The following is a 23,081-nucleotide window of genomic DNA, read 5'->3' as shown; positions in this document are numbered from 1 at the left end:
CCGAATCCACACTAAGAGGAGCTTGTCTCTAACAACCAGATCAAATGATGGTTAACATTCACGCCAGGGTCTTCCTACACAGTTCGTTAAAGTGATATAATGGTAACTACAGGAATATGTGAGGTCCTTTCCTGGTCTGAGGAGAGGTATCAGAATTGGCTCCCTCCACGAGTAGGGCAAGATGCCTGTCTGCCACATAAGATTAAAACATTTGAGGAGAATTTCCTTTGACGCCACTGACAAATGTCTAAGCATGCAGTACCAAATTTGGTCACGACCGGGTGCACTGTAATGAGTCTCAGACAGTGCCAATTCCAGCTCTTACATGGAGAAAGCGGAGCTGTAGGACTCAGAACTGTTGGATCTTAAGTCCAACTTGCCTCTCTCTACAGTCACACGGCACCTATGAAACGCTGCATCCTGGCTTGCATTGACAGTAGTTTTTGCAAAATATTCTCCAGCGTCTGAGCGATGTCGCCAGGTGTTGTTTGGAGACACATCTGTTTCAGCACTGCTGCTATTGGTAAACGACTGTGTTTATCGGAAATCCACCAGATGGCTTCCCGTACTTTTGTAGAACAAGTACAACAATTGATAAGAGTCCTAGAATGCTTGCCATGATCTTTTCTTGCTCTCCTTAATTACATGTCGAGCCTTGGTTCTTGCGACTCATAAGTCTATGAGGTTGTCTTCTGTAGGACAGTATTTAATCATCAAACAGCCGCACGCCCGGCCCTAATTGCTGAATGGCACTTATCTGTCAACCAAGGTACAGGTTGCCTCCAAAGATGACCTGAGTATTTTGGGGAGGATAAGTCAGTGACATGATAGATTACCTGTGGTCCACCCAATGCTCGATGTTGTTGCGATGTTCAAATACAGCCAGCTGGATGAACAGTGTCCAGTTAGCCCTGCTGACCATCCATTTCGGTGGGTTCTGTTGAAGCAATTCTCCATCCAGTAGGTTAATGCGGAGTGGAAAGTGTTCATTGTAAAGAAGGTCATCAATGACTTCCTACTGAACAGTCTGCAAAGCCTGGAGAGCAGAGAGAGAGGTCGTTGGCTGAGAATTACCCAGTAGTAGCACAAAAATGAGTGGAAGTACCGCTGTTTAGGATGCACAGCTCGTGGGATGCCATGAGGCCCTTAAAAACCTGACCACGAGGGCAAGTGGAGGTTGAGTCCCACAAGACATTATGGGCATTGAAGTCTCCCAAGAGCAGAATGGGTGGGGGGGGGGGGGGGGAGGGGGGGTTGTTCCACGAGATCTGTGAGAGCCTCAGAGTCTACTGCATCAGAGGTAAATACAAAGAGCAAATTGCGGTCCTCCAACACATGTGAATTTCAACTGCAACTGCTTGCAGGTCAGTAGCCAGGAGGAGAGCAGAGGAGTGGTCTGTGTTATTTACAAACACAGTAACCACTCCCTTGGTCTGCTCAGGCCATCCTTGCAATAGACTGTGTAGCACCTTAGGACAGGGACATTGGACACTTCAAAATGCATTTCCTGCTACCACATGCACAGTGGGTGTTTCTGTGCTAGGATCTTCAGTTCCTCCACATTCAGCCTGAACCCATTAACATTCCACTGGAGGATGGGAGGCATTTACCACGGGGGTTGCACTTTCACCTTGTCTTTCCACCTGGGAGGGCAAGCTACCATATTAGAAGGTTCAGTTTCGAGGTGAGATGATTGTCACAGCCAACAAGGTTCATTAGCTCTTATGTACAATCAAAAGATACGTCACAGAGGATTAGTTCACCATCATCGGACAGTTGACTTCCTGGCTCAGTCAGTGATTGACACTTTGTCTCAGATTGTTCGTCCTGTAGGCTTTTGGGCCACTACCGTGGCTATGGTAATAACAGCACCAGATGGTGGACCAGCCTGAACCTTTGGAGGGGCAGGGAGCTACATAACAGCAGCAACCATAGCCTTGTCCAAAGTCCTGGATGAAAGTATGGACTTCTACAGAACTGTAGCAGAACAAGTGCATTGGCAGACACAGGTACTAGTGCTGACACTGGCAACCTCCATTTTTGTTGCAGCATCAGTTTCAGGGACTGGCTGTTGAAGAACAGACACAAAGGAGGCAGCGAGCTTTGGGGGCTGCATGGCCTTTTAGATCTTTTTGCCCTCTCCATAAGAGTTGTGTTTAGTGGTTTTTATTTTCTGTATCTTCTCTTCTTCAAGAAAGACACTGCAGACCCCATTCCATATAGGGTGATCTCCAGAGCAGTTGACACACTTCACAGGAGGTGAACAATCAACTTCTTCCTGGGCAGCCCTCTCTCATTTGGCACAAGTGGCTTCTCCCTTATGTCTGACAGTAATGTGCCAAAAGCACTGGCACTTAAAACAGCACATTTGGTTCGGGAATAAGGCCATGCACTGAGGCAAAGGAAACCTCCCCTGACACGCTCTGAAAGTTTTGTGCTGTTGAGTCCAATTTTGCTAGATCACCATCCACCATTTCTGTTATATTTTGTGAATCAACAATGCCTTCATGGGCCCATTCATCTTTCAGTTCTTCTCTGGGGATGACAAAGAGATCCCTGGAAGTCACAACAACTTTGCTGTAATTCAAGGTGTTGCACAATTCTGTCTCTATTGCAAACTCCCCAATACTTCTAGCTTTTTGGAGGTTAAATGCTTGCTAGGAATTAGAAGTTTCCACTGACGATGTCCCATTTCACAAGTGCTTGACTGACTTTAAAGAGCACAGATTCCATTTAGGCCCTTTTGAATACAGAAGGGCAAAACCTTTTCAAAATTACCTTCTTTCAACTTGACTACGAAAAACACATTCTGGCTAGCAGCATATGTTCTGTTACTACAAATACCACCACTCTGCAGAAGTCCAGAATCAGGAAGACTGGCTATCCAAATCATCTTCATTGACTGGATGTTGGCACCTACCAGCGGCCCACCCTTTCCGCTGGGAAGAGAAAGAGAAACCTCCGAAGGATCCATAAAAGTCACCTAGACAGAACCCCATATGCCTAGGTAAGCCTTATACAACTGAGGTGAGGTAGGTTCCCCAGAAGTTGCCCACTAATGACTGTTTCACCTCAACAGCCAAGCATCCCACCAGCATGTAGCAAACCTTAAGACTGAGAGGTTTTATAAATAGATGTTTCTACCATCGCCATGAACCAGATGGTCAAGCCAAGATCCCCATTCCCTATGACACACAATGTCCCACTGTCACACCACCTAATGGTCGCTGAAGCAAGTCCAGAGCTTACAGTGACAGGGGACTGGTGGCACTTACCAGTTCCCAGCTCAAGAATACTGGAGTCATCAAGCCTGTACTCAACAAACGAATGCTGAGCCCCTGAGGGCAGTATCATCTTCACTCCTCATCACTTCAGTAAATACTAAGGTAAGACTTATACAGAATTCCTCTCAAAAAAATTATATAAAACTGAGAAAATTGTGTAAGACAAAATATGCTGCTTTTTCGTAAATTTAAGTGGTAAATATAGGGTTGACTATTGGAAAAAATATTAGTAAGTCAAAGAATTAAAATAGTGATTACATCAGCTAAGGAGATTAATAGCAAAACATGTCCGGTATGGAGGTATCAGATAGATGTGGATAACTTCCTATTGCCTTGTGCTAAGGTGCACTGATGTGAATTGGTTTGACTACCTCAAGTTCAAACAGAGTTCGAGTGGTGTTGAAACCGGCTTGGTTTCACTCATTTCACATTTCTTCGGAATGCAGAACATTTCTTACACAATATTCCTGGAAGATTTCAAATTTTTCCTTTTTCATGATTTTGTGTAATTTCCATGCCGAGGCACTGGCTCACTGGTTGTATTATCTCAAAAAATCTGTTCAAAGAATTTTTTTGAGATTCAAAATACTTCTTCTCAAATGTGTCATATGACCAGGCCACTCCTCGGATTTTGTTCCTCTGCTTGACCCTGGAGGTGTTATCTCCTTTAAAATATGTTCCTCAGCTTGAGCTTCAGTGTTCCAGCCTCAAAGCTATAAAAGGGCTCAAACTCACAGTCTAATGACTTAACTACTCCTTCACTATGAAAGTACTGATGTTAGAAAAAAACTGCTTCTTGTCCCAATCCTAATCATTGGTAAGATTAGATTGTTTTATCTTTGAGCTTGGAAAATTCTCATCCTCCAGGAAATTCACATTTCTGCTGACAGTTACTTGGTAAGTATCCTTAGCCTTCAGTTGCCCAGCAGTAGTGCTTGAATGTCAACTTCTGTGACTTCTTATCCCGCTTCTTGTGATGTGGTTTTGCAATGCAAACCTGAGCAGCCAGAGGTAAAGGTCATGTGAGTCAGCTGTGCTTGTTTATGTGAATACATGTCTTTCTTTCCTGATGAGAACTTTGGTCAAAAGTCTTCCCACTGTGCCTGTTATTCCCCCCCCCCCCCCCCACACACACACACACACCACGTTCCGTAGGACCAAACTGAGGAGCAAATCTCCAATATCATGGAATGTCAGTACATGAAATTACAACATAAAAGTAATAACAGATAAAAATAAAATGTTTATGACCCAAAAAAATGTCAATCCATAAGTTTAAGTAAATGCAATCAACAATACAACAAGAATCAGCTTAATTTTTCAAGGAATTCCTCGAAAGAATAGAAGGAGTGACCCGTGAGGAAACTTTTTAGTTTCGATTTGAAAGTGCGTGAATAACTGCTGAGATTTTTTAACTGAGTGGTATCTTATTGGAAATGGATGCAGCAGTATACTGTACACTTTCCTGCACAAGAGTTAAGGAAGTCCAATCCAAATGCAGATTTGATGTCTGCCGAGTATTAGCTGAGTGAAAACTGCTTATTCTTGGGAATAGCTACTGTTGTAACTAAGAAATGACAGTAAGGAATGTACAGGGTGTCATATTTATCTTGACCACCCTAAACAACTGTTTGTCCAGATGCAAATTACAAAATGTTTCAAGCAATGTTCTTCAGCCATCAGGGGGACATCAATCAGCATGATTGCCTTTGTTGTAACTTTGTTTTTCACAAAGATATGAACAGTGGTATGACTTTTTTAAATGGCACCCTGTATTTTTTATTCAGTAATTCATTTCCTCTCCTAAAGACCTATTCAAAAATTTATCACAGTGTACTATTCACTGAAACACAACATTACTAATTACATAGCACAACACTGACTTTGAGCCCGGGATCACAAACTCGTCCACTTGCTGGAGTTGTCAGTAAATACGTAACACAAAATTGACTTCTCTCCTGTACCATTGCCCAGCAGTAGAATATTCAAAGGTGCTCAAAGTGGTGACCCTGGACACAGATACACTGGTGCACTTGTTGAATGAAATAATTTTTCACTGCTTCCAGTGTTGCCTGCTGAAGAGAATTACAAGCAAGCACGATATGTCCCTGCATGTCCTCTGGAGTTGTTAGAATATCACAATAGACAATGTCTTTAATGCATTCCCAAAGAAAAAAGTCCTGAGGATCTAAATCACAAGACCTAGCAGGCCAAGTAACTGTTCCTCCTCGACCAATCCATCTGGCAGGATACCTTCGGTTCAGAACACGACGTGCAAGCAAGGCATTACGTGCTGGACATCCATCCTGTTGATACCACATAAGCATTCTGGTTCTTAACGGCACTTCATCCAGAAGAGGAGGAAGAATTCCTGTGAGGAAGTTCGCATATACTGTGCCGTTTAGACTATCATTGATGAAATAAGGGCCAATAATTGTAGTACCAAGCATCCCACACCAAACGTTAACTCTTCATTGTCACTGACATTCCACCTGTCTAAGCCATCGTGGGTTGTCGCTGGACCAATAATGCATGTTCCTTGTATTTACCTGTCCTTTGTTTGAGAAGGGACATTCATCGGTAAATAGAACACTGGAGAAGAAGTTCGGGTTGGTGAGGATTTGCTGCTGTGGCCACTGACAGAACTGTATACGATTCTGGAAATCATTCCCATCCAATTCTCGATGCAGATGCACATGGTAAGGATGGAACCAGTAACGTGTAAGAATACTATGTACACCGGTTTTAAGAATGCCAATCTCGTGTTCAAGCTGTTGTGTGCTCACATGTGGATTCATAGCAAAGGAAGCAAGAACAGTAACTTCGGCAGCTTTGTCTGTGCAAGTGCAACGATGATTGCGTTGCGTGGGTTGAAACTTCCCGTTTCCTGAAACATTGCAACAAGACGAGAAAACATCCGATGGGAAGTTAGCATTTCGCCTACCTTCAACAACAAAATAAAAGAAACATTATGTCGATGCAGATTGTAGGAAGGACAGTATTTACTGTAAGCCTACACTACACAACAGTATTTTAAAGGACTGAACTACTGTACTAAATATACCTGTACATAAGAAAACAGTAATGCAATTACTGTTCTGCTGACTTACATTCCCCATAGATGAGTAGCATTTCTACCTCTCTTCGTTGATGTACATTCTACTCACACAACTCTTCAACTGATGATGGTTGACGGAATGACGTGTGTGCATTCTACCAATGTTTACATTTGTTCTCTGTCAACATCAGCATTTGTATATGTTCCATTACTCCGAGTACCTGCACTAAGCGCTGGGAGCATCAACGTCAATGTTGTGTTATGTAATTAATAATGTTGTGTTTCAGTGAATGTTACACTGTGACACATTTTTGAACAGGCCTTTAGGAGAGGAAATGAATTACCGAATAAAAAATAAAGGGTGCCATTTAAAAAAGTCATACTGTTGTTCATATCTTTTTAAAACCAAAGCTACAATGAAGGCAATCATGCTGATTGATGTCCCCCTGACGGCTAAAGAACATTTGCTTGAAACATTTTGTAATTTGCATCTGGACAAACTGTTATTTAGGGTGGTCAAGATAAATGGGACACCCTGTATACATATTGAGAGGCCAATGTCAAAAGACCCAGACTAGTGAACAGGAGTCGACAAGAGGTTCGTGAACTTACACCACTTATTGCCCGAACCGCCCATTTCTGAGCCAAAAATAGCCTTTTAGAATGGGAAGAGTTAGTCCAAAATATAATACCATACAACATAAGCGAATGAAAATAAGCAAAGTAGACTAATTTTCAGATCGAACGATCACTCACTTCAGATACCGTAGGAATATAAAAATGGCAGCATTAAGTCTTTGAACAAGGTCCTGAATGTGGGCTTTCCACGACAGTTTACAATCTATCTGTACACCTAGAAATTTGAATTGTTCAGTTTCACTGGTCATATGCCCATTCTGTGAAATTAAAACATCAGTTTTTGTTGAATTGTGTGTTAGAAACTATAAAAACTGAGTCTTACTGTGATTTAGCATTTGCTTTATTTTCTACAAGCCATGAAGTTAGGTCATGAACTGCACTATTTGAAACCGAGCCAATGTTGCACACATTATCCCTTACTATCAAGCTAGTGTTATCAGCAAACATAAATATTTTAGAGTTACGCATAATACTAGAGGGCATATCATTTATATAAATAAGGAACAGGAGTGGCCCCTACACTGATCCCTGGGGCACTGCCCACTTGACTGTACCCCACTCAGACCCCACATCTCAGCCATTCTCAACATTGTTTATAATGACCTTTTGCTGTCTGTTGCTAAAGTAAGAGGTGAACCAATTGTGAGCTACTCCTTGTATTCCATAATGGTCCAACTTCTGGAGCAATATTTTGTGATCAACACAATCAAACGCCTTAGTTAAATCAAAAAATATGCCTAGTGTTTGAAACCTTTTGTTTAACCCATCCAATACCTCACAGAGAAAAAGAGAATATAGCATTTTCAGTTGTTAAACGATTTCTAAAGCCGAACTGTATATTTGATACCAAATCATGTGATATAAAATGATCAATTATCCTTACATACACAGCCTTTTCAATAACTGTAGCAAACACTGATGGCGTAGAAATAGGTCTAAAATTGTCTTCATTATCCCTCTCTCCCTTTTTACGAAGCTGCTTTACTACTGAGTACTTTAATCATTCAGTCACAGCCATTATCTCTCACACTGACCACGGCTGTTGCATGGCTTGGCATTATGAATCTTCCCTCCATTGTTTGTGATGTGAGTCAAGGCACAAGAATCTATGTACCACATCACCCTTTTATGAGAATGTTATAGTTACGTTACCTTTATGATTATTTCTGAGGATTTTTCTCCTTTTTAGTTCTTGCTCAATCAATATTTAGCGATTGATTAGGTTCATTACATTTGCAGCATTTAATAATACTTTTGTATGAAATTTTCATTTAGATGTAAAAATCATTCTTTATCGCCACTTGCTTCTTCAGGTTTGACATCTCGTTGTAGTTTTACTTTAAGACAATCTCTGGTAACACCTGCATCACTGTTTTCAAGTGTCATAATCATAGGTTGATAATGATTAGTTTCCTATCCGCTCTTCACTCACTGAAAACTTTATTTCATTTAACTAAAATGCATTCATTATGACTTTATCACTATAGTTGTCTATGAACTTGCATTTATCTCATTTGGTTGTGATTAATGTTCTACACAATCCCACTCTACATAAGGATACCGAGTCTTCACATGCTTTTTCTAGAATCATACCAGTTTCTTTTGCTGTGTCCATGTTCCTTATATATGAACAATTTGTCTTGTCCACAAAGAGCATAATCTGGGAATGTGTTTTTCTGTCTCTTTTTTTTCTGAGAATCACCTGATTTCGTCAGATCCAAAGAGGGGCTGTAACACTCAATTTTTGGTCGAATGTACAAAATAAATACTAGTCAATCAACACATTTACAAATGCACAACACTCATGGGGAAAAAACAAGGAGTAAACTGTTGATAGCAATTTATGTATTCCATTAGTTATATTAGATTAACAATATTACAAAACATGATTTTTGGTGTTTGTGTAACTTCCGCTGTTCTTGAAGTACTTTATTGTGCTGATTTCAGATCTTAATCGTTTGGAGACATGGATCTACATCACATAAATAGAACACGTGCAGCATATAATTAATGAATATAACTCTATTTGTTCCAATCTTGCCAAAATTACTTAATGCTAAGAAGAATCAACAAACACTCAGAAATTACTTAACACGACAGAAAAGATAAAAAACAGCGTCCATCAAAGAAACACCTTGCACACTCCGACATCATTTCACACAGCTGCATGGAAAAAATACTGCCACACAGGCACCCCCTCCCCCCTCTTAAAATGTGGAGCCCCTGGGATGTATTGATACTTTAATTCAATGGCCAGTTCTTGTGTGCGTCTGATGTCTTGGGAGCGGTGACGGGATTGTTTGTGGTGGTGACGCATCTGTCAGTTGTGGCGCTGTCTCGGATGATGCACTAGACGTCCTTTCAGTTTGTTCTGCGTTCGCTGTGTCTTGACGCACAGGTAAAGCACCTGAGATTGGTGTGAGTAAAACCCACGCTGGCTTAAAATGTTCAATCGAGACTTTCGTTGAAAGGTCATTGTATAATATGGCAATGTTGTACTTTTCTCTACCCAGCACCTCAAAATAGCCAGTATAAGGCGGCTGTAAGGACAACTTGGTCAAGTCTGTTCTTAACATTACATGAGAGCAACCATGCAAATCTTAGTGTATGGGTGCCATGGCGTGAAGGCAGTATGCAACATACATTCATGCAGTCACATTTTAGCTGCTGCACACACTGCATGAGGTTCTCTGACTTTGGCAGTGAGACAGATACTAAATGGTCTTCCAGAATCAGTAGCAGATCACAGTAAACCATCTCAGTCACTGACGTACCAACGTCAGGTTTGTGATCTGTTTGCAGGCCTATCAATACTAATGGTAACGCTTCCATCCATCTCTCTTGATGACACATCGATGCTGCTTTCAGCATTCTGTGCTGCCGTTCCACCATACCATTACTGGCAGGGTGATAGGTAAACATGTGGAGGCATTGGAAACCGCAAATTTTGGCCAGCTCTAGGAACAGTGTGGACACAAAGTAACGTCCTTGATCAGTCATATAACTTGACAGTAGCATGCGAAACGTGCAACCCCTCGCTTACACAGAAATATCTTCACTATAGTTTCAGCTGTTATATAGTGTATTGGAATTGCCTCTGCCCACCTTGTACACCTTCCTATGGCTGTAGATAAATACCTTAACTTTCTGACTGTGGTAGAGATCTAACGAGGTGCATATTAACATGTGTGAATCTAGCAGAGGTACCTTCAAAATTTCCAATATCAGCATGTACATGTTGGTCTACATTACTTTGCTGACAAGGAATACAGGAATGTACCTAAAGGCATGTTTCTCTTTTCAAAGTAGGCCACACAAAAGTCTGATATTAACACCGAGGTCTGGTTGTTCAGGTTAGTTATCACCGAAGCGAACTTCTCAAGACCGTTGTCTACTCTCCGTTGTTGAAATATTTTTTCCATTATTGCAAAATATGTATGGATGAATGAGAGTGCTCATAACTGCAATAATTGAGTGGGTGAATTGCTGAAACCAGCAGGTAGATCCATTACTGTTTCCCGCTGTGGTTGTGCTGTAGCAATCATCACTGTTTCTGAAGATGCTACCTTACTGGGCTGTGGTGGCATTGTTGCCCCAATATCATTTCTTTGTACAGCATATGCTTCAAGTTCATAGCTTCCAAAAGATGTAGCTGCATTTGAACCTAAGTTTCACAGCAAGAAATTTTATTGCAAGTAGGAGAGAGAGACTGAGACAGTGGAAAAATGGAAAGAGGAAATCAATGCTTTTTGCAATGCCCATGGTTTGGAGGGAAACATGACTTGCTATTTTTGTATTGTTAAGGTTGAGGGTCATAATACAAAAAGTAAGAATATAAAATATTCCATCATTTCTTCAACCTTACAACCAGTTACGCATGGTGAATCTCTTCCCATTCCAATTCCACCACCCATTCTTGGGCGACATGAAAGCAAGTACAGAAACAGAGAAAAGGAATTAATAAAACTCTTTAAAGGAGAAGACCATATGTTTTTTGTTGTTGTGTTATTGAAGGGTTTATTGAACTTCTGTAACATCACTTAGATCCTTAAGTCAATGGAGGTTGTTTATAGACTTGTCAAAATGTAGACTGAAAGGTGTATGTTTAGGTATTGGAAATTTGTTGGGGTCAATACCTATTACCACGAAGAGGCACACAAAATATGAGAACTATGAAAAACATTCATGGACATTATCTGCAAATTTAAAATTGATGGCATATTACTTGGTCAACAATCGTGTACCATTCATGATTGGGACAGCCGAGTCAAAGAGAAGCACTGGAAGGTAACTAAATACCTTGAAAGAAAAACCCTCCAACCTACGGCAATACTGACAGATATCTGTTTCAGGCAAATATTTTTCAATTTAAGTAAAATCAATATTTTACATATGATGGCCCTGTTGTGAAGCAGCCACTGAAATTCAGAATGTTGTCCTCACGTGCATGTTGTGCCACCAGATGGTCAAGTTTCTTCTTGGCCACAATTTGGAAGTGGCCATTCATTCTGGCAGGCAACTAGTTGATTGTCACACCAACATAAAAGGCTTTGTAGTGACTGAAGCAGAGTTGGTATATGAAGTGACTGCTTTCACAGGTGGCCCTGACTCTCACGTTGTATGTTAAGTTTATGAAAGGACTGGAGTAGAAAGTGCTGGGTGGATGGCTTTTGCAGGCCTTACACATGGGTCAGTTCACTACACAGTGGCACAACTTTCAGCTGAGCAGATCATGCTGGATTCCAATGGCTGCTTCACAACCCGGGCCACCTGAATTCCTCCCTCCACCTCTTCTGAACTGTGTAGATGGGAGTTATCCTTGCAACACATCCTCAGCTCCTGTAACCTTCCTTGCATCAACCTCCATTAACCCACTATCCCCACATAATTTCCCTTTCCTCTGTCCTATGACCCCCTCTCAAGTGACGTCTTCACATCACCGTCATCGTGCACCGCTCCTCACCGGCTCCAGCATCCACGCATCACATACCTAGTCCGTGTACTAGCCACCCTTCCCTCCACATTCCTTGCCAACCAACTGGCTGGCTGGCTGCCTACGTTACGCTGCTTGAAGACTCAATGCTCCTTTTATTCGCCGAGTGGCCTCCTTTACTCCTAAATTATTTACATTCTACCAGAACCTTCCAACTATACTTCTGGTACATAGTAAAATCAAAAAATAAAATTAACAGTGGAATGACAATCATACTTGTTCAGCTGTCTGCACATTAATAATCTGAAGCTGAATTACAAAACCAATTTCGCTAACAATAAAATATTAAGACGACAGTAAATATAATATGAAACTTACCGCTGGAACTGACTGAATCCTGAAGGTACTGCCACTTGGTATTGTAGCAGTGCCACTGTTTGGAGTAACAGTCGAACTATGCGTTGTCGGTACAGGCCCCATCCGCAGTAATTGATACTGGCCATTTTCAGTCTTCAGCAATAGATGACCTTGCGTACCAGGTTGCAAGCCTTGTAGTGTTTGTAGTGTAATCTGCTACAAGTTTTCAAGTGAAAACAAACACAAAAAAGAATAAGAGATTAGATTATGTAAAGTGGAAATCAGATGTGATAGAGACGCCACAAAATGTTCATACATAATTTTAAATTCTGACACACAGGGTCATACCCCAATTTGCTGCTGTCAATGTAATGAAATGCCAAAGACTGAGAACTCTGTATTCTTTATCTGTATGTCTTCCACAAATACTTTGCACCATCAGGGTCATTCCATGTAAACGAGGAATTATGATCAAAAAATTAATTTTTCTGTGGGAATATTTTCCCCCATTACATATGTAGGCTGGGCATCGAATTTTGTTGGCAAGATTGATTTTTCCCTCCAAAACCTATTGTTTACTTGTGGGAACCATTGTTTTGAAGACTATATTGTTGAGTCTGTTCACGCAGAAGATCTGATCAATTTCAAGGTAAGTAAAAAATCATGAAATTTATAATAATTCTTTATGGTTTATAATCACTTTAAAGTGCATAACTTCTTCTTCTTTTTGATATATTTTTAGAAGCAAACAATTTAAGCATGTAAATACAAAAACATTTATATAACCTAATCCAAAATGTGTAACATGTGTTACCAAATGCCAACTTTTTTAAGATTTTCACAAAATCCATATAAGTATAGAAACTTATATGCCATGATGTCCTTCACATAAGTGTACCTGGTGGTGTCTCAAATTCCTCCTGAAAGCCTTTCCTGGAATAGGATATTTAAATCACATAGCCTAATGTGAGTTACCAATATTTATATAACATGTGTTACCATAATTTTTGTAGGATTAGTTATAATTTTGAGCAGTCAGATTGGGTCTGAATTACATACAACACAACTAACAACATATTTAATGTATATTTATCTCCATATGCGACATAAAATCCCATAGGGTACAGCTATTTCTACTTTACAAAAATTTGCAATTTTGCAGAATGCCTTTAAGTGCAGCTGAAAAGATGAGAAGAAGAAGGCAGAAATTGAAAGATGAAGGCGGATATAAAGAGTATAAAATCAAACACAAGGAAACTATGAAAAAATTCAGGAAAAAGAAGCAGGAACTGGAAAAATGTTTGAGTAAAAGAGAACAAGAAAGGATTGCTGCAGACAGGAAACAGAATGTTAGAGAAAGAGTTGCCAAGTACAGGAAGTGGCTAAAGGAATTATCTTCAGCTACACCAAATAGTTCTGCCTCTCCACCATATAAAAATAGGTCTTCATTGGGAAAAGATATATCAAAAGTGAAATCTGTACTTCCAGCATCACCCAGAAAACAAAAATTTGTTATTAGAAGGTTGTATCACACATCTGTTGAACTTTTAGAAGTAGAAAGAATCTCTAAACAAAAAATAAGCGATGAAATATTAAGTGTGAGCAAATTCTATGAAAGGGATGACATTAGCAGACAGGCCCCTGGACGCAAAGATGTTGTGACTGTGAAACGTGAGAAAGGTAAGAGTAAGTTGCAAGTACGACACGTGATGTTCTCTTCGAAAGAAGCCCATGCAATGTTTTGTGAAGAAAATTGCAAAGTGATTGGTAAAAGTAAATTCGCAGAATTAAGACCTAAACATGTCATGCTCGCCAATAAACTTCCACACAATGTGTGTGTCTGCAGATATCATGAGAATTTCATTTGTGCTATTAACTCTCTTCATAGCATAGTACCTCAAATACCTTACACCAGTAACCGGCCAGAATTTTTTCTATGTGCAGAGCCTACAGCCGATTGTTGGTTGGGAAAGTGCATGAAATATAAAGATTTATTGGCAGTTAAACTTCTTGATTTATGTACTTGTGTACAAGAGTACGGCATGAAATGGTATGTGTGGCAGGAGGGTGATGGCAGAATTTTGAAAGTAGAAGAAGAAGGTACATTATAGAATCTTATTTGATCACATTCTTACCATAGGACTGAAATTTTTAGAGCACTGCTACTTTAAGAGAGAACAACCAAAGAAATATGAGTGATAAGGAATCACTGGCTTCTGCGATGCTAACTGCCATGATGCAAATCGATTTTTATGAAAATTTTACATGTGTAAGTCAAGATGAAATTCAAAGTACACAATGGCAGCAGAATCAAATTAGTATTTTTACTGCCATGATTTGGCATTCAGGTACTTCTCACCCCTATGTCTTGCTATCTGGTAAGATAGAGAAGTTACAATCTGGTCAGATGGTCCTGCTTCCCAGTTTAAAAACAGATATATTGGAGAGGCTACAAAAGTTTTAAGTAAGAGTCATGCCAAAAGAATTACATGGAAGTACTTTGCAACTTCTCGTGGGAAGGGACCAGTGGATGAAATTGGTGAGGCTGTCAAACACCAAGTTTGGTCTCGTGTGAAAAGCAGGAAATGTGTTGTAAACAATGCAACAGATTTGATAAAAGCATTGTTGAATTCTTCTTCTAATGTGACATAAGTTCTTATGGGCGAAGAAGACTTTAGTCAGAGGCAAAAAAACTACATCTCTCGGCCTTAATCAAGAACTGCAATCCTTTCTTGAACATTTCTAAAATTCATCACTTGGAACTCTACAATAATGAAGTTGTAAGACACACCACTTCATCAGCTGCAGAGGAAGACACATATAGAACAGAAAAATCACTTGATATACAAGTAGATGACTGGGTGGTGGTAAAATACGACAATTCATATTTTCCTGGTAATGTTTCTAAAATTGAAAATGGTGAGTTTAAAGTTGATGTTATTATGAAAGATGGGAAGTTTTTGGAAGTGGCCTGAAATTAAAGATGAGTTATACTACACTAAAGACAAGCTTGTCAGAAAAGTGAACCCTCCAAGTGTAGTAAATTCCCGTGGTTATTTCAAGCTTGACTGTGATCTGTGACAATGTGACGTGAGTTACCATATGTCGTAACGCGAGTTACCTGTTCATTATGTTTTAATATTTATTTTATTGGAGATTAAATGTTTGGAACTTTGTTAAAATACTTATAAGATCTTCTGGTATTATGTGTAAAACTTACAAGAAATGTTCACATAAAACAGAGCAGACTTTTGTATTTTCTTTATCATATACAAAAGCCATTTCTTGGAAATGTAACGTGAGTTACCAAGAATAATTATAAGATTTGGTTTTATAAATATAGTACTGTAACAATTATTGTAATACAGATTTATAGAGCATTCTGTATAAAGTATGTTTTGAAGTACAGAAGTGTCCGATTCCGCCGTCTACTTTGACCCACGACGTCACCAATATGGTGGAAACTACCATTCACTATGACTGCAATATGGCACCTATTACGTCATTATGTAAACATGACAACAAACACGAAAATAGATCGAAACACCAACACACACATCTTGCACCAAAATTATAATCAAACTAACCGGACAAGCATGGGAAATGGGGGTTTTTGGGTGTGGGCAAACTAAATATAAACACATACAAACACACACCACCATACCAAACCACACAAAATGATGAAATAAATCGACAACACAAAATTCCCAAATTCCAATACACACAATATCCTCTGGAATCTGTCACTTCCCTTCACCTATATGGCTCAACTGTAACAGTCAATACCACATTATAAAACTCCAAAAATTACACCAACGCTGTAACTATTGGTACCACAAAACCAACACCTTGACAAACAAAATTGGAATTGAACACTTCCCTTGACCATATAGCTCAACAGCAGCTCACAATACCAAAACACCGATACCACCAACCAAACAACACAGAAGTACATCACCAACCATCACAAAAAAAGAGAGAGAGAGAGAGAGAGACCACTTACCACAAAATAATTCCGGCGCTGCACTCTAACACACACACACACACACACACACACACACACACACACACACACACACACACACACCAACAAAAAAACACAACCAAAAGAAACTCCCAACCTACCCACAACCTACCACTCCTCTCCCCCCCCCCCCAAAAAATCAAAGATTCATCAATAAATAAAAACCATAAAATAAACAAATCTCAATCACACACAACAACTCAAAAACAACTGCAAAAAAATAGATCCTCCACAACATAATCACAAAACAACCACCACTCCCCACCCACCTGCCTCCACAAACATTACCAAAAACTACACCCCCTCCCCGAGCCACCCACCTTCACACCACCTCCTTAACCAACCACCTTCAGCCTATACATTTTACTAATTGCCCTTTAGAAAAAAATACACGAAAAATGCAATAGTCGCCAGGGACGCACTTCCGTCAACAATACTCATCTAAATGAGACTGAAGGTTAGAAGAGCGCCTGTTTCCCCTCCCAATAACTGACTTAACCACCCCACAAAATCCTTTATTTGCATTTGTACATTCCCCAGTCTCATAATTCTTGCATTCTAAACTATGGTTAAAAACTAAATGATGATACCCCCCCTTGCCCAACCACCTATAAGGTGAAAAAGCATTAGAAACTATTGTGCTGCCCTCCTCTATACACTCCTAAATTAATCCCACCAATTCCCTTTTCATGCACCCCTCCAAAACCATAAAAACACTCTCCAAAAAACCACCCCCAGATGCAATGCACCCCCCCCCAACCCATAAACCAACCAGACTTACCCCTCCCATACTTCCTCTTCCCAAACTGCAACCCGTCAACCTCCAACATCATCCCAGGCCCACTGAACTTACCCCTGTACTTAACATATTCCGAGAGAGAGAGAGAGAGAGAGAGAGAGAGAGAGAGAGAGAGAGAGAGAGAGAGGGGGGGGGGGGGGGAAGAAAAAAAACACCTTCCCTACAAAACGAAAACCAGTCAAAAACTGTCCTCCCACCCACAACAGTCTCATGTGAAAAAAAAAAAAAGGTCATCAACACAATCTCTTGCATGCCCAACCTAGACCTCTCGAACCAGGTACCACGCCTTATGGTGGACCGTAAGTTGTCCCTACGACACCGCAACATGTAGCAGTCCCTGGTCCGAGACGGCGGAACTTTTGCCAAGCGCATTTCCTGACGACACAAGTCCCACTTTACCACTTCGGCCAGCAGCCCAAATAGTTGTAAAAATTTTATGAGGGACAACGTATTGTCCCCCATTTCTGCATGCAAACAAGCACTATTAAATTTATCCATCATATCCATAACTAACAAAAGCAGCCACAAATTAAATTAAACAAATTAACATGTGACATACAGCAAACAGCACTACAATAACTTAAACACAACAAAAACTTGACTGTTAACTCACTGAAACCAATTTCTGTAAGCACAGTCAAAACCAATACCTTAACAGATTGAGCAGAAAAATCAAAATGAACCCAATACACCACATAACACACAAACCATAAACACAACACCAGAGGGCACCACCAACTGCAACAAAACAACACCTATAAACACAACACACTCAACAAAACTCCGCGCCATTGTGACGTCACACACCACAACCCTTACATCACGGATCAAAGCCGACGGGTGGGATCGGACGCCTCCGTTAAGCCAAAAAAATTTAATAGAAACATTTTATTCTGTTAATTGTCCAAAACTTATAATATAAACATCACTTTGTAACGTGAGTTGCCATGGAATGACCCATCACAGTTTTTATCTGATTAACTAACTACTACACACGATGAAACTTTTCAAATTGTTTGAATCAACTAATGTAGGCAACAACAGCTGCAGAACTAATTGTTATTTACTCCAAAAGAACTACATGCTGCAGTTATGAAAAGACTCTCCAATACTGTTAATTGCGTAACTGCAGCATTTTATAAGTCACTGGTCACTGATGTTTGTTTCAACCTACAAAATTTGGAAAAATAAGGACATGTAAATACTGAACCTGTCAATGCCACACTCATGCGCTTTGACCCATGACATAATCAAAATGGAGGGCATGAAATAAACATAAGAAGAAGAACTGTGTCATTTTCACGACATTAAATTCAGTAGCTTCACTGCCTCTGAAGCAAACTGTCACTTTGCAACCTAAACTAGTTCTTGGACTATGCTACAGGTCAGTATCTCACCATAACAAAGATTTCATTTGCTCACTCACTGGCTCTATCAACTCACATCCAAATTGCCATCTTCCAACTCAACCTAGATCTTTAACATCAATACAAATCAGCCCCTTACCACCAAAAATACGCAAGAAAAATAAATTTGGTCAGTGTTATGTTCTGTCACTGTATGTGCACATCACCACCAAATTCATTATCTCACAAGACAAACCCAATGACCGGCATCAGCACGTTCAACCAACCTAGGCCATTTTACAGTATAATATTACGAAAAGTTCCATAGCAAGTGTAAATGGCATTTAACTTAAGCTAAAAAATTCTTACAATCCAACACATGGGATCTAGTTTCACTAGAAAATTGGATTACCACAGCTCATCCTAGTGACAAGGCAGGAGCCATTCTCAAGTACATCAAACGCACAACACAAACAAACCTCAATTCTTACACAATGATAGCTATGAAAAAAATACAGTTCATTACACACATTAATGAAAACACAGACCTAATTTCTGATCACTACATCATGCAACTGGTTCTGAATCGAATTAAATATATGTTAATTATTTACAATATTAATATAAGTAATACAATAAATCAGCAAAGTGATCCTGTAGTCAGATTACCAAAACAGATTAAATAAAACAATTCAGATATGTAGCCTATAGATTTCTATTATTTCTCACACTCCAAAATAATTAAAAAGAAATTGTTGAAGTGGGAAGCCCTACAGGAAGGAAATACAGTAGCTAGACACAGATGACAGAACATGCTGAAGGAAATGGCAATGACCAACTGTTTAGTAACTGTTTTACAGTAAGTTAATGATTACTGTTAATCACACTTTGCAAAGCTACAATCATTTCTTTGACCTAATATTTTCAAAGGTTAACTTGTCTTTCCATGGGTTTGCAGAAGTACATCATTTACATGATACAACGGCAAAATAATATAAAAATGAAGAACTCTGACAATAGGATAGAATCACAGCTAAAACACGATAGTACCATTCCTCACCCCCAAAAAACAAAATCTTAGTTGCGGTGAGACACTGATCTGTAACATAGTTTGATGTATACTTCTGTGCCATATTCAATGCATTTTTTGTTATAAAATAGAAAATAGCATGGCAAATCCAGAAAAGCTGTATTAAATGACAGACAAATAACCAACAAATATATTGGTGCACATTACATATATTAACTACATAAAACACAATGGGGTGGAGGGTGGGAGGAGAGCCACTAACGTAAGCCAATCTCTTACCTTTAATCACTATATAAGCATTTGTGTCGTAAGTGTAAGAATTATTCAGGATCCATAGTATGACAATAATCTAAGACAAAGCTACCAGTGGACACAAGTAAGTCACCCACCTATCCCCTACCTTGATTATGGTTACATCAACAGACCCTGCATAAATGAATAATTGCTTCACTTTATACATATAATTCTATTTGATTGTAGAATACTCTAATAAAATGAGAACTCATTACTTAGACAATAATTTTACTGTATTTTAAGTAATATAAACATCCACTGATGCGTATAAACAAAGGCAAATATGACAAGGACACCACCAACTGACAGCACCTCTGACCATTTTTTGTCAACTGCAGTCAAGTTACATGTTATACATCTCTTAAGTCATAACATACGAAATAGATAAAAATACAATGACTCCAATAACACAAATATACACTACATTATTTTGCCACATTTCAAAAGCCCATAAAAGCAAGCCATAATTTAACATTCTGAAAGAAAAAATGACCCACTTTTGCAATGTTATTTAAATAAACCATTATTTACCACAATCTCAATATGATGCAGATATTGTGTAATTCACACCTTTGCTGCAATGCTGCTTGAGAAAAATAAACACACTCCACTCCACAATGTATAGCACTGATGTGGCTAAACTTATTTTTACAGATAGAGCTACTGATGTGAAACAATCTAATAACTGAAAAAAACACTGCAACTATCCTAACATTAAAAGCAAAGCAAATAGTAAGAATCATTTCATCAAATGTTGAAAATGTGTGAATGCAAACATAAACAAATCATTGCCTATTTGGTACCTTGGGTGGATGGCTAACAGGCAACAATTAATGTACCACAACTGATTGTTTCAGCTTCTTATCACAGATTTCACTATGCAATGTATTTGTAAAATAAAAACTAGCTTCATTCTCTAGAATTTAATTCACCCAAGCAACAAAATGAGTGCTGTATACAAACAAAACTTGACAACAGAAGTGATTTTTCAGGAAATCTCAATAAAATCACCAATCTTGGTAATATGACTGTAATGATAACACCATTAAATAACTCAAGCTTTTTACTGCCAGATATGATCAGTACTGTGCAAAATATATCTTTCATTTTGACAATGTAAATAACTAATAAACAACTCTAGTAGCACAACATTCCAGCACTCCTATAATTCCACAATTAAAGCAGACAGTATCAAATTTATTTGAAATACTTACTCCTGGCTGCCCTGGTCTAGCACCAACCATATGTGGTGCACCTATAACAACTCTTGGTGGTATGCTCTTCTGTCCTTGCTGACCAGGTGTGCCTAATCGAACTGCATTTACATTCAAAATTTGAACATTTGCTGGTAAAATAGTAGGCGAATTCCCTACCAACGTCTGTGAAGTCCCCACCGAATGTGTAACTGGTTTTGTTAATGTCACCACACCTGACATTCCTGTTGTAGTGCCAGTAGTAGTTCCAACAGCTGTGTTTACATATGACCCTGTCAGGGCCATGGTAGTATTTACAGTCATTGGGACTGTCACTAAATTAGCACTTATTGGTGTCCCTTGAGTTGCATTATTATTTCCACTAGCCTTTATCACTAAAGCAGTTCCAGGTTTCCCGTCAACACTAACTACACCACTAATTTTACCAGTAACACTTGCTCCAGACTGTGAATGAGACTGTGACACTGCACTCTGGACTGTTGATGTGACTGCATTTAACACTGTATGAGACGGAATAGGAGACAATCCAAGATTACCATTTGGAAGGGCTGTTGTTGGGAAATTCACTCTGTTGTTTATGTTAATACCGACAGTACTAGTGTTCGTTTGACTTCCAGGAGGATAAACTACTTTAACAGGTTCGTGAGATTTGCTAATATTTGTTATATTTCCTTGATTAGCACTTGAAGTTACTTGGTTTAAGTATCCACTTGTAGGTACTCCTCCATGAAGAGAAGCCACGACAGTATTTACAACACTTGAATGAACAACATTACTACTCTGTATCGTACTAGAAGAAATAGTTTTATTTGCATCTGCATTCAAAATATTCATAGATGGAGGACCACCGTTTGTAACACCGTGTTTCTGTGTTGAGACAGTGCCCCCATTAGCAATAGTATTGTTCATATGATTCTGATTCACTGACGCAGATGTTCCTTGCTGACTGGAAACTGCAGGCTGCGTAGTCACTAACTGTGTCTCCAACGTTCCCACAATAGCACTGACTGCTGATTCATCGACGTCTGTACTGAGTGCTTCCTCCAAGAACTTAGCCGACGCCATTTTCTGACGAGCTCCAACTGTAAACTGAACTGCGCATGCGCACCACACAACTCGTACCCACAGTGCATTGCCCTTCAGGTAACTCAAAAAGTGAATGCTAGTTCGCGTACTGTTTACATCTACAGACTTGCTTATTTTGTTTAAATCCACTTGCCTGGCGATAAGAATTGGTTCTAAATTTACTCTGTTGAAATCGAACACTATCAAACAACAACTGTGCGACTTTCGACGCATATCAAACAGATATAGACAAACAAAATCTGTGTAGCATTATTGACATCTTTGTCCACGTCAGCGTAATGAGAAGCTATAGCTCGAATTGGGTGAGAATCGACGAATACACGTAAGATGGTGTTAGAACTTTCGGTCGAGATTATCAGCACGCACTCCTTCTTTTCTAGAAACTGATCAGTAATCTTGTTTAAAATACAGAATAAAAATAATGCTTTCCTTTCCTGTACATTGACAAGTTCACTGAAGAAAGATGTGCATTTCTGAATTTGTCGATGTAGAATACACGAAACAGCAACAGATAATACTGCACAATAACTGCAACACTCATCCGCATGCGACGGGTATGTAAAGGAGGCCAATATCTCCAAGCAAGTGTAAGTGTAAAAATTATTTGGACAACGAGACTGTGTAACTTGTTTATGATGTAGATCACTGAGCTAATAAAGTCGTTCATGTCAGGTGTTACGTGAAACACTTCTTACGGTAGAAGATTAATGAGTTACCTAAATAAAAGAAAGCTTTAACAATGTTTCGTTTCAATACACACAATATATTAGGATACAAAATAAAAATAATTTAGACACCTAGGGATTTTTCATAATCTCGTTGGACCAGTTCTTGAACTGATATGAATACAATTTGTTAAGGAACTTAATAGAAATGTTGTGATGCAGAAGTTATCCGAAGTTGAAAGTCAAGAGGAGATAAATTAGCGACAACGAGAGCGCTGAAAATTGTAATGGATTTCACGTTTCTTTATAAAACTAAGAAAAAATTTAAAAAAAATCAGAGCTTAACGAATTC

General features: G+C 39.2%; 1 protein-coding gene across 2 annotated transcripts in view; it reads right to left on the bottom strand.

Moving 5' to 3' along the window:
* The window catches only part of LOC126253385 (transcription initiation factor TFIID subunit 4), a 202,753-nt gene extending 180,511 nt beyond the window's left edge, over nt 1–22,242 (bottom strand). Inside the window, exons 1-2 of one of the 2 annotated variants that reach the window (XM_049954690.1) lie at nt 20,979–22,242; nt 12,293–12,487 (exon numbers count right to left, since the gene is read on the bottom strand). In XM_049954690.1, coding sequence (XP_049810647.1) covers nt 12,293–12,487; nt 20,979–22,043 — 1,260 coding nt within the window. In that variant the 5' untranslated portion in view covers nt 22,044–22,242. The remainder of the gene's footprint in view (nt 1–12,292; nt 12,488–20,978) is intronic. The other variant, XM_049954682.1, reaches the window with a different exon arrangement.
* Nucleotides 22,243–23,081: the final 839 nt, after the last annotated feature.

Source organism: Schistocerca nitens, chromosome 1, assembly GCF_023898315.1.
Source record: "Schistocerca nitens isolate TAMUIC-IGC-003100 chromosome 1, iqSchNite1.1, whole genome shotgun sequence".
NCBI classification, from domain to species: domain Eukaryota; kingdom Metazoa; phylum Arthropoda; class Insecta; order Orthoptera; family Acrididae; genus Schistocerca; species Schistocerca nitens.
Note: the sequence above shows the minus strand (reverse complement) of the source record. Positions and strands in the feature narration are given on the sequence as shown.